Consider the following 12815-nt stretch of genomic DNA (forward strand, 5'->3'; position numbering starts at 1 on the left):
CCAGTTCCACAATTTAAAATATAATGCATAGGCTTCGATAACTATGTATTGAATTTTAAATGCCGTTAGACACATTCATTGTTTGTACAAAATTGTTGTCAAGCTCGCTCCGTGGTGGTAACTGAAACGAATGGTAATCTTTTCATGGTTTAGATGTCTTGAAATAACAAACTACTATTTATTAGCAAAAGGTCTGGAGAAATAAATTAAAGGACTAATATAACTTAAAACTATCATTAAGATGAATTAAATGACTTGAAACCTGATTTGAATTAACCTCTTTCCTCGTTGTATGGCTGTTAATTGTAAGATCGATTCCGGTAATCAGTAAGGACATGCGTATAATCAATAATCTGGTTAATTGAAATCAATTTTAATTTGTTAACTAAGGCAACAATTACAATCTCATTGAAATTTACTGAAAAACATCCAACCTTTAAAGCCATCGACGGACATTCTTCTCTTGATAAGAAAACTTGGAATTCATTTGATATCGAAATTTTAACTTCAATGTAATACAACAAGAATAACATTTGTCGACTAAATCAGCTCAATATGAAGTGTATCAATACCTGATTATTTCTTTAACGAAAACTGAAATAAAGTTCATTTTATTCAGTAAAATTTTATTAGTGGCCGATAGAACATCAATAAAATTGGAAGTTTAAATATATTTCTTCAGTTAAGCTGCATAAACCGGAATTTTTCATACAATGTAAACCATTTAATGTTTGTAAATTTATTGACATCCCCTTTTATCAGGCAATAACATGTTGACAGTTTGCTTTGAATCATTTGTTTTGATCCTTTCATCTCTCACTCTGTGATGAATCGATTACATTAAGAGAAAGTTGTTCTTCATTTTATGTAATTGTTTTTATCATTTGATTGGAATTTCAATTGCCGTTCAATTACGCCTAAGTTAACCTCCTCTTTTCTGTCAATGGCTTGGAGAAGTCATGGACGTGATAACGCTGATATGGTTCACAATTTGAAAAAGAATGGTATCATCAAGTCTGAAAGGGTTGAATCAGCTATGTTGGCCATTGATCGAGCTAATTATTGTAAGCAAAATTCTTACACGGATGCCCCTCAAAAGATTGGATATGCTGTGACAATATCGGCTCCTCATATGCATGCTCATACTCTAGAACTACTCAAAGATCATCTTGTAGAAGGTGCTAATGCTCTCGATGTCGGTTCTGGTTCTGGTTATTTAACGGCATGTATGGCCATTATGGTGGGTGCCTCTGGTAAGGTTTATGGTATCGATCATATTCCAGAATTAGTTGAACAATCTAAACGCAATATTGAAAAAGATTCGCCTGATTTACTCAAAACTGAAAGAGTTACACTTGTTGGTAAGTAAACAATTTTGACTTATTATTTAATATTTAATAGTTTTAACTGTTTTTTCATGTCATTTTTCTATTTCCCGTATTTACGTACTTTAGTTGGTGATGGCCGAAAAGGATATGCACCTGGGGCACCTTATGATGCTATCCACGTCGGAGCAGCGGCTCCAATATTACCTAAAGATGTGAGTCGTTTCTTAACTACGAACATATATTTTTTATTCATCTGTGTCTCATTTTTTAGCTTGTTGCTCAATTAAAGCCTGGCGGAAGATTAATTATACCAGTCGGACCCGAGCACGAAGGTCAAAAGCTAGAGCAATTGGATAAATCACCTGATGGGACTGTTACTCGTAGTACAATTATGGATGTTTTGTTTGTACCTTTGACTGATCGAGAGGCTCAATGGCCCTGCAAGTAGATTAAACGTCAAGCTTCCAAACTTTTTCTTATTCTCGTCAATTAACACAAAATATTCGAATGCATTATGAAAAAACTCGAGATATACAATACGAGTATGTAGATGGCATATTAAAAAGTAATCAAAGTCGAGGATGATTTAATTTTGCCAAACACTACAATTGTTTTAGATCTCTTGTCTTTCAACTAACTCGTAACGAATCTTTGTTTTGTTTTCAATTGTATTTTTTCAAAAATAAGAGATAATAAAAAGCAGCGATGAAATATCAAAATTTTTGCCATCTAACCGGATTGTAAATATTTGAATGAATATTTGAAACAAAATTTAATTATAATCGTTATTTTTATTATTGAGAGACAAAAATGCCATCAATGTGTAATAACCACAGTGTTTGAAATATAAATCTCTGTAAGTTTTAGTTAATTTTTTGAAAGAGATACAAAGAGACTCAGAAGGCGAGAAATAGGAGAAACTGTGAGGGACTTAGTGGATAGAGTTCAAGGTAAAATATATCATTATTCCAAAACAACACTTTTTGATAGGGTTCAACACTTAATTTACATCGCTAGTTAAGTTTCTTAATTTAAATTCATCAAAAAAGATATGGAGATAGGAAAGGTGAGTTGACGAAATGCAAATTTTGTGAAAAGCAGGTGAAAAGTTTGGTCAGATTAATGATAAACTTCTCAATTTTCTCGACGATTATCTTGAAATGACGAAACACAGATGCTGACATAATTTCATAATTTTCAACATTCCTATTTACATTACGTTTCAAGCAAAGAGTAATATAACAAGAGATGTCACTGTATGTATCGCATCGATAAGGGAGATAAGTAGGAGAAAGAAGCAGGGTGCGATGGCGCCACTAACAAGCCTTTTAATTTTTTGAACTTTTTGTCATCAAAAAAATTGTTTACATCTATTTTTTTGTCATTTTTTCGTCTCTTTCAACATCTCTTTCTCCCTGCTCACTCCCTCTTTTCCTGCTCCTTTTAACTTCTTATCTCTCTTATCGATGGCTACATAGCCGTGTCTCTCTTGTTGTTTTACTCTTTGGTTTCAAGGCTTTCGTTTCATTCTGTTGGCCAAATTATTCATTTGTTGTGAGTTATACTATGTCATCTGATTATTATAAGCTATTGGGACAAAGAAACTCCTTTACTACTTTAGACTTTTGTTTCAATTTTCATTTATTTCGATAGTCTGGACTGCTTTACTCATTTCAATCTGATTCACTTTCTTCAAAGCCCGCGATATCAACGTTTTCAAGTAATCCACGACTTAATGCATATTCCAATAAAGCCAAATAGCAAAACACATATTGGTCAGGCATCTGGATACTATGAGCTCTTTGTGACCTTATCCGTTCTACGATTTCCCGTATATTGATCATTCCAGTGTCTTCCAGTTTATTAATGCTCACATCTAAAGTAATGAAAGTTCCTGATGAAAAAAAGAGGACAAATACAAATTAATTAGATTTGCATTACTATAAAAATGTACAAAATTATTTTGAATTGAGGGAAAAGCAATCATTTAACAATTCTTACCAGTTCTACCAATACCAGCACTACAATGGACAATTATAGGTGGACCTAAAGGATGACCAGTCCAAGATTCACCGAGTTCTGATACTCCTTTGGCTTGCTCTTCTTTCACTTTATTACGGAAATGAAGCATGGCATAAGCCGAATGAGGAACACCATAATCAGGCCAGCTCAAAAACTGCATATGAGTCACTTTCCTAGTTTGGTTAGACTAAATAATAAGAAAATATTTGGATAAGCTCAAAGTGAAACAAAGGTAAATAGAGATTAAGAATTTACCTCCAGATTTATCAACGTTAACCTAGTTATGTTAAAATCAGTAAAATATTGAACGTCATTATTAGTTATACGGTAAGGTCCATATTCAACACTACTGTTAACTTCTAAAGGCCAGTACTGACCACATTTGGCTTTACATCTTTCGACAGTCCTTGTTGTCATCACAATAAGTAAAACTTGTTGTTCCCATATCATTCTCCAAAAGTCTGGAAAAGTTTTTGGCAACGGCCCTTGAGTAGATATAAACGCATTCTTTTGTTTGTAACCATCTACAAAATTAGCATTGATATAATCTGAATTTACATCATCATCGATGGTACTTAATCGAACTCGACTATGATCATAACAAAGTACATCGGTGTAACGGTTTTTGCCTTGGTTGGGTCTTAATCTTGAATTGTCGAATGTACCATCAGGTATTTTCATTTTGATTTCATTATATTCTTCGGTTAATCCTTTACGTCCTTTAACCTTTAAATATTGAATAAATTCCTCTAAAGTCATTCCTTTTGATTTAACAGAACTATCATCGTAGGCTTTTGAGTCACTATTATCATCATCATTATTAATATTTTGATTATTATTTGGCATCACAATATTTTCCGGTTTGGGTTTATTAACACTATTACGTTCGCGGCGATTGTTTACATCATCCTTGTTTGAATTATGATGAGAATCTTTAGTTGGAGAATCTCCTAACCACGAAGATCTTAGTTTATCATCATCCTCACTGGTATTACTATTTAATTCATTAGAGTCCGATTTGCTTAAGGTATTTGTACAATTTACACTCTGTATTAATCCATTGTGAAGAGCGTTAGTTGAGCACAAAGGGTAATTTTGAGAGGCTAAATCATAAAGTTCATTGATTATTTTTGGTCGAATAGCATGACAATGATTTAACCAGGCTAAATGATCCACGGCAAGTTGACCACCCAATTCAATAGGTAGCGATGGTAGAGGGATATGGTCAGATAATTGAGGTATATTTATCATAAACACACGATCTCGAAGTTTTTCCCTTACAAAAAGGCGTAAAATCCTGAAGGGGGCTTTAAACCACAACGGAGCTGTCACAATCAAAACTTTCTTCAATCTAGCCGGATAAGCACCTTTTAGTAAACCTAATATTTTTTGACTCAACTCGTAATCAAAATTGGCATAACGGGAATTAAACATATTATAAATAAATACAATTCCATTGCGTTGTGTCTCAATTTCCTCCAAAGCAATATCCAGTTGGTAAACTACTCCTTGTAATGTTATTTGATGAGATGTTACATTGGGTAGATGTTTACAAGCTGTGAACATGGCTATGGCTGCTCCATTGGCATCTCTTTTTGGCTAAAGTAACATAAGGCATAAAATATAAAATCAAGCTAACCACAGATTTTAAAAAATGAATAAAAATACTTACAAGGACTGTGAACTTTCCACTTTCTAACTCTGATTTGAGTGGCTCTTTTTCAGGATCAAAATTTGTTAAACCTTCTCTAAAGCGAGTTGATTCATGAGCATCATACAAAGCAAGTGCTCGGTTCAAATCAAATTTCCGGGCCATCAAAAATTTCAAAGCAGTATTAAGTGACATTGGGCTGGCATCGTGTTTTATTCGCAAATCATTCACGATTCGAAGGAACTCTTTGGTTACCTGTTGATGTTTGACACTATCATCACTATTTGATGTATTTTCACTAATTTCAATCATTGAAAATTAATAACACAAATAAATATCCAATCTGAAATAATGAAATACTAAAGCAATACAACCAAAGAGTAAAGAAGAGAAGACTACTCTCAATGCAATTTTTTTCTGCTTACAAAGCGACTCTATTGGGGGCGCCAGAAGTAACAGCTCTTTCTCTTTACTTTCTTTTTCATTTCTCCTCTTTCTTTTCCTCTTACTTTTCTCTTTTCCAATTTTTTTTAATAAACAAACATTTAATAATAAACATGATAATCATTTCCTCACATCTAATGCTTTTCCTTTCTTTTCTTCCTTTCCTCTCTTTCTTTCTAGCTCTGTCTCTCTTTTGGCTCTCACAATCTTTCTCAGGTACAGTCGTTATCAAAGAGTTAGAGCGTAATAGACAAGAGTAAAGGAAGAAGAGACTTCAATACATTTTAATTGTTAAAAGCGACTCTATTTGGGCGACAGAAGTAAAAGCTCTTTCTTTTTTTCCTTATTTCTTAATTAGGGAAACCTTAGGCGAACCTAAGGAAAACCTGGTAAAAAGTAAGAGAAAAAGAAAGAGATTGCTGGCAGCGCCTCTATAAAAGGTTCGCCAAGCTTCCCTTTAGGTCCAAGACAAAGAGTATAACTCTTTGATCCAAGATCTCTCTCTTTTTCCCTTACTCTTTGGTTCTTGTTGATATATTGTGACGTCACAAAAAATTATCATTTAGTAACTTTTATCATGAAATTTGCTTGATGGAATCCGCCCTAAAATGAAAAATTTTATCAAAAGGTTTGTCAATTTATTTTCAATAAAGTCATAAAGATTCATATTTTGTCTAATTAGTAATTACAATATCAATGAAATCAATCACCTTATCATTTCAACAATTGAATTAAGAAACAGATTCATTCATGAATCATGATTGATCAATTCTGTTAATCACTTACAACTCTCTTTGTCCACAAATTGATTACAGTTATCTTTCTTGTTTATTGAATTAACCAACCATCCAACATTTGTATGTAAAGATGGAAACGGTTGAATATTTATGGTTAAATGATTAGATTTAATGATTAACAAAAAACCCAATGAATGGTTAGCTTCTCAGAGTTTCCGGTCAAATCTCAAGTTTCCTCAAAGGAAATGGGTCATTTCCGTTGCGATCTTTCTTTAAGTTAACCGACATTTACTTTCAAGTAATCTTATCCTTCAAAGTTTAAGGTTTAAGTTGAAAATTGCATTCATCTCAATGTGAAGATCCAGTCAATGAATAAACCAAATACAACCTGAAATCATTCGTTGGATAATCTCTAACCTTACATGAGTCTTATCTGAATTGTACAATTTAAGATGTTTATTTGTTGAATAATTGGAGATTACAGTTTAGACACAATATTGTGATTGAAATAACAATTTTGTTCACTGAAAAATAACAGTTTCAACAGGGTGAGTGAAGCTGAGGTGTAAAAAAATAGAGGAAAATGGTTAAGCAGCAACAGCAGCAAAAAAACACAATTACATCCGATCTGAATTCAATTCCAGCCCCAGTTGTCATGGCCCCATGATGGGTTTAAATACATTTGAGTCAAGGAAAATAATGAAATTGATTTACATTTATATTACTCGGTGTCGGTTAAATTCAATTAGGTCCAATTCATTTTGTTTAACCGTCACCAGCAGCATAACACACCGGACAACTAAAGATCTTAGACAATTAGCTTTGATTATTTCTTAGCAATCTAGATTTGTTCCCTGTTTTTGATAAACAATCAAATTAATTTTTGTCGGAGCGTGAATCTCTTGACAGTGATGTTTTAATATTACATAACGATATATTGAACGGATCGATTATCGGGAATATCCAATTCAAATTGTTTAAAATTAATTTTTTGATTTATTATGATTTACTAGCATTACTTTTGCATTTTAACTCGTTATAATGTGACTGTTCACAGTTAAAGGGTTTGTAATCAATTTTTTCACATGACATTTTGGGTAAATTTATATGAGGAAGATCCTTTGCATCTCTCACATGTTTGATTGAGAGCCTCGGTTGTTTTCCTATCTTTGCTCTCTATTATTCATCTTTAAATAAGTGTCAATTGTATTTAAATTTGATTATTATTGTGAATTTTTCTCAAAGTTAACTGTCAATTTATATCTATGGTGTTAATTAGATAAAGAATTGAAAAACCAATTGGTCATGAGCAATTGTGAATCTTGCTTCCAATTCTGATCCAACCCAGCAGACATCATCATCACCTGATTGAACCATCTTTTTCAACATAAAATATTGTTATAGCTACTCTTATATAAAACATTAATATTGATGCAATAACATCAATATTGATCGTGAATAATTTAATAAAAAACGTAAATTATTATTCCACCTGTTCGGTAAGATGACCCTTATCCGTTATATCAAAAACTCTCGAAACAACGAGACATTAATAGCTGGCGAATACATTTTCCGTAAAAACAAGAGCAGAGATGAGAAGGTTTACTGGAAATGTCGTAAAAATAGTTGTCCAGCAAAAATAACAACATATGCTGGTAAAGTAATGGGTCATTATTTAAGACACAATCATGATGATAACAATCAAGATGAAATTGCTCGTCTTGAAGGATTAAAACCAACTACAAATTTTCAGGTAAATTATCTTACCCAAAAGCAACATATTTGTCTAGTTTGCAATGCATGTATCATATGTTTGATCCCTTTGTCTCTGTATTATTTTTTATTCCTAGGTAACTCAGGTTGACGATGAGGTTAGCCAGCAAATTATCACTACTGGAGAACCTTTTGGTGAATACTCTTTCGCTGTCGAGAATTTTGTTGTTACGTCAAGTGGAGAACCAGCGAGGCGAATCGACTTTCTTCAAGACAATACAAATGGTAATACATCAGCTGAGACTACCATTGTTGTTACAAACGCACCTCCAACTACTTCTGTAGTTTCTACGCCATCAGCTTCATCATCATTATCTACCATATTCAAAGAATTTAATGAGTCTCAAAAAAAGATTGAATTGCTGGTCACCAATCTTGCTACTACAAATGGAACTGATGACTTACAAACCGAAAACATGAAGTTGAAATTAGAATTGGATGAAGCTGTTCGAAAATTCAGGATTGAACTGGAAAACAAAGAGATACAATTTCAAGAAGAAAAAAATCGAGGTGATCTTATTCAGAAGGAATTGACGGGTCAATTGGCTCTGGAAAGATCTGAAAAGGAAAGGTTGGAACAAGAAAACGAAAAGTTGAGAGAAATTGTTAAACAGTACGAATTACAACTTGCAGAAGAGGAAGTTGAATGTACTATATCTCAAGTCTCTGATACCATGTCATGTTAATTGGTGGATTTATTGTTGCACTGTTACGAATCACACCTACTTATTTGCATTTGACCATTCACTCAGTCACATTTATTTGATGTTGTCTTCATTATGAGCCTGCTGTCACCAAGTTCAGGGAACCAGGCTTATCAAGCATTCTTTAATTGGACAAAATCAACATTTCCTTCTTGATTTAATTATCAAACATAAATTTGATATCACAAAAAAAAGAAAATGGTTGTCTGATAGAAGACATAAAACTCAACTCTTCGAGAGGCATGTTGAGTGATTAAAGCTGTTCATTTCAAATGGAATCAACATTTTTGCTTACTTCATCGAGCAATTTTTATTTATGTTGAACAATTACTTTGTAACTCATGTCAATTTTTGAATAATTTTTGTTACTTAACATTCGCCCATTTGTGTAAAAAAATTAGTAGATAACTTATTATACTGATAAATTTTCAGTGTTTAAACTTTTATGCTTTTATCTCAACTCCAATGTATAAACACACATTGATATTTCAACTGTCTACATACACTTAAGACTTCAATGAATTGATGGCATTACAAAATAAACCAATTGAAAGTTGATCTGACGCGTAATAAACTCGCAGTGGTTCCAATTCAGTTCCTAAAATCTACACATGCAATACAGGTTTAATTTCTTTACCACATTTAGTCTTATTTTGTGTCTAATCGTTTTCGTGTTTTAATGTCATTTGTACAGACAAGCTAATACATAAGAGCGATTCTTGTAAATGCAAGAACCCGTTTACAATATCAAACGATTTGGTTCACTGGCCTGAGCAAGAAGATTTCAGAAGCAACATAACCGTGTCTGGATTTTGCCAGACAATATCGGAATCAGAAGAAATATAGATTATCGTAGGAATTGGTGGATCCAGTCAATGAATAAACCAAATACAATCAACCAAACCTGAAATCATTCGTTGGATAATCTCTAACCTTACATGAGTCTTATCTAAATTGTACAATTTAAGATGTTTATTTGTTGAATAATTGGAGATTACAGTTTAGACACAATATTGTGATTGGAATAACAATTTTTTTTCACTGAAAAATAACAGTTTCAACAGGGTGAGTGAAGTTGAGGTGTAAAAAAATAGAGGAAAATGGTTAAGCAGCAAAAAAACACAATTACATCCGATCTGAATTCAATTCCAGCCCCAGTTGTCCTGATGACCGCCCCAGCCCCAATTGTCCTGATTCCATCCCCAATGATGAATCTAAATACATTGAGTAAAATTAAACAATGAACAATTTACATATACATCATCTTATTGATTGTTTAGATTATTATCCAACTGAATAAAGTGTAACTCATGCAATTGGATTGCTGGTAGCTACTCAATTATGCACTATCACATGTATTCATCATGTTTTCAGGGTCACTTTTGATTTTTGATTTAAAAAAACAATTTTATTTCAGGAAATTAACTCGGAAACAGGAAAACATGTTTAATCATGTCTATTCACTTGTATTGTGATTTTGCTTTGTCCTTATATGTTTCAACTAAATATATGTTATAAATTCATTTTTCCGTTTAGCTTGATTTTTGATCCTCTACTATTATCAGACTACTTAATATAGTTGAACCAAATTGAAGTTAAATATCACTACAATTTGATATCAATTGAGAATTGAGATGAATCCATGTTATTCAGTGGTTTAAATACAGTAAATAAGGCTATTCAATCACAGTTAAAACTCACCTTATGATGAACAGGAATGTGAACTGGAACAAATTTAATTTCCTCTTTCTTTTTCTCACAACTGCAGCCTGTAAGATATAATTAACCAAAATTAATAACCAGACAACATGATGTTATACAATTGAACAAGAATATCGTTGAAACAAAAAGACATCACAATAAACAATTAAAACAACAGAGTAATCCAATTGCACTTTGACATCACATGAAAATTTGCAACCAAACAGATGACCAGTAACAACCTGTAAAGTAAAGATCGTATCAATTCAACAATTACCTCCATGGCCTTTTCCCTCTCCACCACTGAGAATAATATTGTCACCACCTTTATCCCCACCGGCAAGAACCAGGGCAACCATAATGGTTACAATTAAAAAGGTTAATCTAAATAACATTGTCAAGTCAACTTTCATATTTAAATTTGGCGATACAATGAAAATATCTAAAACTGTTTGTCACAACAAAATTGATATCAACTCGACAAAAACTAAACCATTTGCTTATATACCCAAATGTGATGCTGATTTAAAAGTACCGATTGGGGTTATCAGCCCTCTATTGCCGCCTCTTTCCAATCAGCATTTAAGTTATTAGAAGTATCAATAACTAAATTAGTTTAAGTGTTGATCAGGATTGACAGTTGATAAGTTTCTGGAGCTTGAAAAGCTTTATATTGAGCTTCATCTTCTTGGAGACTGGAACAGTGAATTGTGATGATGTTAAATTTGGTATCTTTCTTACTTTAAATAATAAGCTTGATTAGAATAATTATAAAGCGAAAAAGTACAAAAAAAGGAATGAAAATTGTATTAAATAAATATTGTGTTGTGTACGTGTTGATATCCAGACTCGAGTGATAGGTAATTGCCAGGTCACCTAAGTGAAACCTAATTGATTTACATTCAATCAAGACATTCATTCACCATATAAAACTGTTAGTTACAAACTCATTCAACCTTAATCTTTAATCATCAACATTCAGTTTATTTTCTGGTTAAGGTCTTCTTCAGGGCTCCTTTTTTTTGTTCTTTACCTGTAATTGATGAACATGAACAAGTGTATTTAAATATCTTTTGCATGTTGATCACTTTATTTGAATATAATAATACAGTTTATGAGGGAAACAATAAAACAATTGAATGCAACAAATTGAGTTGACAAAAGGAGATTCACAAGCAACAATTAAATTACCAACCTTGTTTGTTAAAAACAAAAAAAGGGAATTCGGATTCATTTTCACGCCAATCAGAGCATAAGTGTACCTCAACAATTGATATGTCAATGGTAAATCATCATCTTTACCGATTGTGTATTAATCAACGTTTAAATATCTTATTAAGGTTCTATCCAGGTTGTTACAGGTTGACAATTTCATTTCTTTGATCAATTGAGTAGAAATATTGGTTGGTTGATTCCGATTTTGCTTTCTTCTTTTCTTCTTGTTCAATCCTTGTTTGCCATGTTAACCATCAAAATGAATGAAATTGCCTTTGTCTTTTCACTCACTTTATATCACCTTCAATTATTTTCACCACTGAAACTTGTAAAAAAATTCAGAGATTAAATTAATGTGTTTCAAGAAAAATTGACGCTAAATTGATCATCGTTATGGATCAGTTGATGGTTTGGTAGTAAAAGTAAAATAATAAAATGTTTGTGAAAAATATTATTTACAGTCAATTGGTGATTGGATCATTGACATTTCAATAATAATTGGTGATCAATGTTATTCAATAAACAAACAAATATGAACTAAATTTAATGATAAAGAAACAAAACTCATAATTTCACGCTCATTTTTAATTTGCTATTCTCACGATACAATGTCTTGATTCATTCCTTTCATTTGCATTCAATATGCAACAGGTAAAAATTGATAAGAAATTTGAATGATGGCTCCTCGGTTTGTTTCCAGGTTTCATTGCAGATTAAATTAAGATGGAAATCAACTAATAGTTTCTTCGATCGATTGAAATACTTTTAACTTGATAGTTTATCAGCAATCATCGGAATTGCAATTAATTATGAGCACATGCAAACGCACGAAGTCTTGATAATTATAAATGATGTTTATATACAAGATTAATAATGAGATAGGTTTAAGATAGAAGGCGTTTCAAGTTTCAAGAATTCAACATCAGATGAAACATATCAACAATCATAAACATAACACGAGTCATTTACAATTAGCCATTTTCTCCATAATTGTTTCTGTTGGTAATTTATAAATTAAATTTCTCAACATTGTGTTTTTAAAGCAAAATTAATTGAGTGAAATTAAAGCATACAAAGATTTTCTAGAAAAGGCGAAAAATGCCAAAATCGAAAAGGCGGTTAGCTATTTCCCTTATATTGGTCTTCGAAAAGTCTCGATGTACCGATAAACACCAAATGAAACCTCGATATTGATTTAACAATTTGTGAGGCTCCTTGTGAGACTGAACCTATTCTGAAT

The 12815-nt window shown here is 32.3% G+C and overlaps 3 protein-coding genes and 1 long non-coding RNA gene across 4 annotated transcripts; 2 read left to right on the forward strand and 2 right to left on the reverse strand.

Moving 5' to 3' along the window:
* Positions 1-814: 814 nt before the first annotated feature.
* On the forward strand, positions 815-2047 carry Pcmt (Protein-L-isoaspartate (D-aspartate) O-methyltransferase). Its single transcript, XM_015926293.3, has 3 exons — positions 815-1361; positions 1455-1540; positions 1600-2047. Exons 1-3 carry the CDS (start codon positions 944-946, stop codon positions 1774-1776), a joined length of 681 nt encoding a protein of 226 aa, XP_015781779.1. The 5' UTR covers positions 815-943; the 3' UTR covers positions 1777-2047.
* A 52-nt stretch (positions 2048-2099) lies between these two features.
* Ptpmeg2 (Protein tyrosine phosphatase Meg2) lies at positions 2100-5386 on the reverse strand. The gene is made up of 4 exons (XM_015926292.3): positions 5023-5386; positions 3606-4949; positions 3330-3537; positions 2100-3222 (listed from the first exon to the last, which is right to left on the reverse strand). The coding sequence occupies exons 1-4, from the start codon at positions 5311-5313 to the stop codon at positions 3002-3004; spliced, it is 2064 nt and encodes a 687-aa protein (XP_015781778.2). The 5' UTR covers positions 5314-5386; the 3' UTR covers positions 2100-3001.
* Positions 5387-5691: 305 nt separating this feature from the next.
* LOC107360095 (uncharacterized) lies at positions 5692-9215 on the forward strand. The gene is made up of 2 exons (XM_015926718.3): positions 5692-7935; positions 8033-9215. The coding sequence occupies exons 1-2, from the start codon at positions 7687-7689 to the stop codon at positions 8639-8641; spliced, it is 858 nt and encodes a 285-aa protein (XP_015782204.1). The 5' UTR covers positions 5692-7686; the 3' UTR covers positions 8642-9215.
* A 395-nt stretch (positions 9216-9610) lies between these two features.
* On the reverse strand, positions 9611-10824 carry LOC149093867 (uncharacterized). Its single transcript, XR_016198642.1, has 3 exons — positions 10638-10824; positions 10361-10428; positions 9611-9873 (listed from the first exon to the last, which is right to left on the reverse strand). It is a non-coding gene; the product is annotated as an uncharacterized LOC149093867 (long non-coding RNA).
* Between the last annotated feature and the right edge of the window lie 1991 nt (positions 10825-12815).

The sequence above is a fragment of the Tetranychus urticae genome, chromosome 2 (assembly GCF_039701765.1).
Source record: "Tetranychus urticae isolate SD_2017Ah chromosome 2, NJAU_TeUrti_SD_1.0, whole genome shotgun sequence".
In the NCBI taxonomy this organism is placed as follows: domain Eukaryota; kingdom Metazoa; phylum Arthropoda; class Arachnida; order Trombidiformes; family Tetranychidae; genus Tetranychus; species Tetranychus urticae.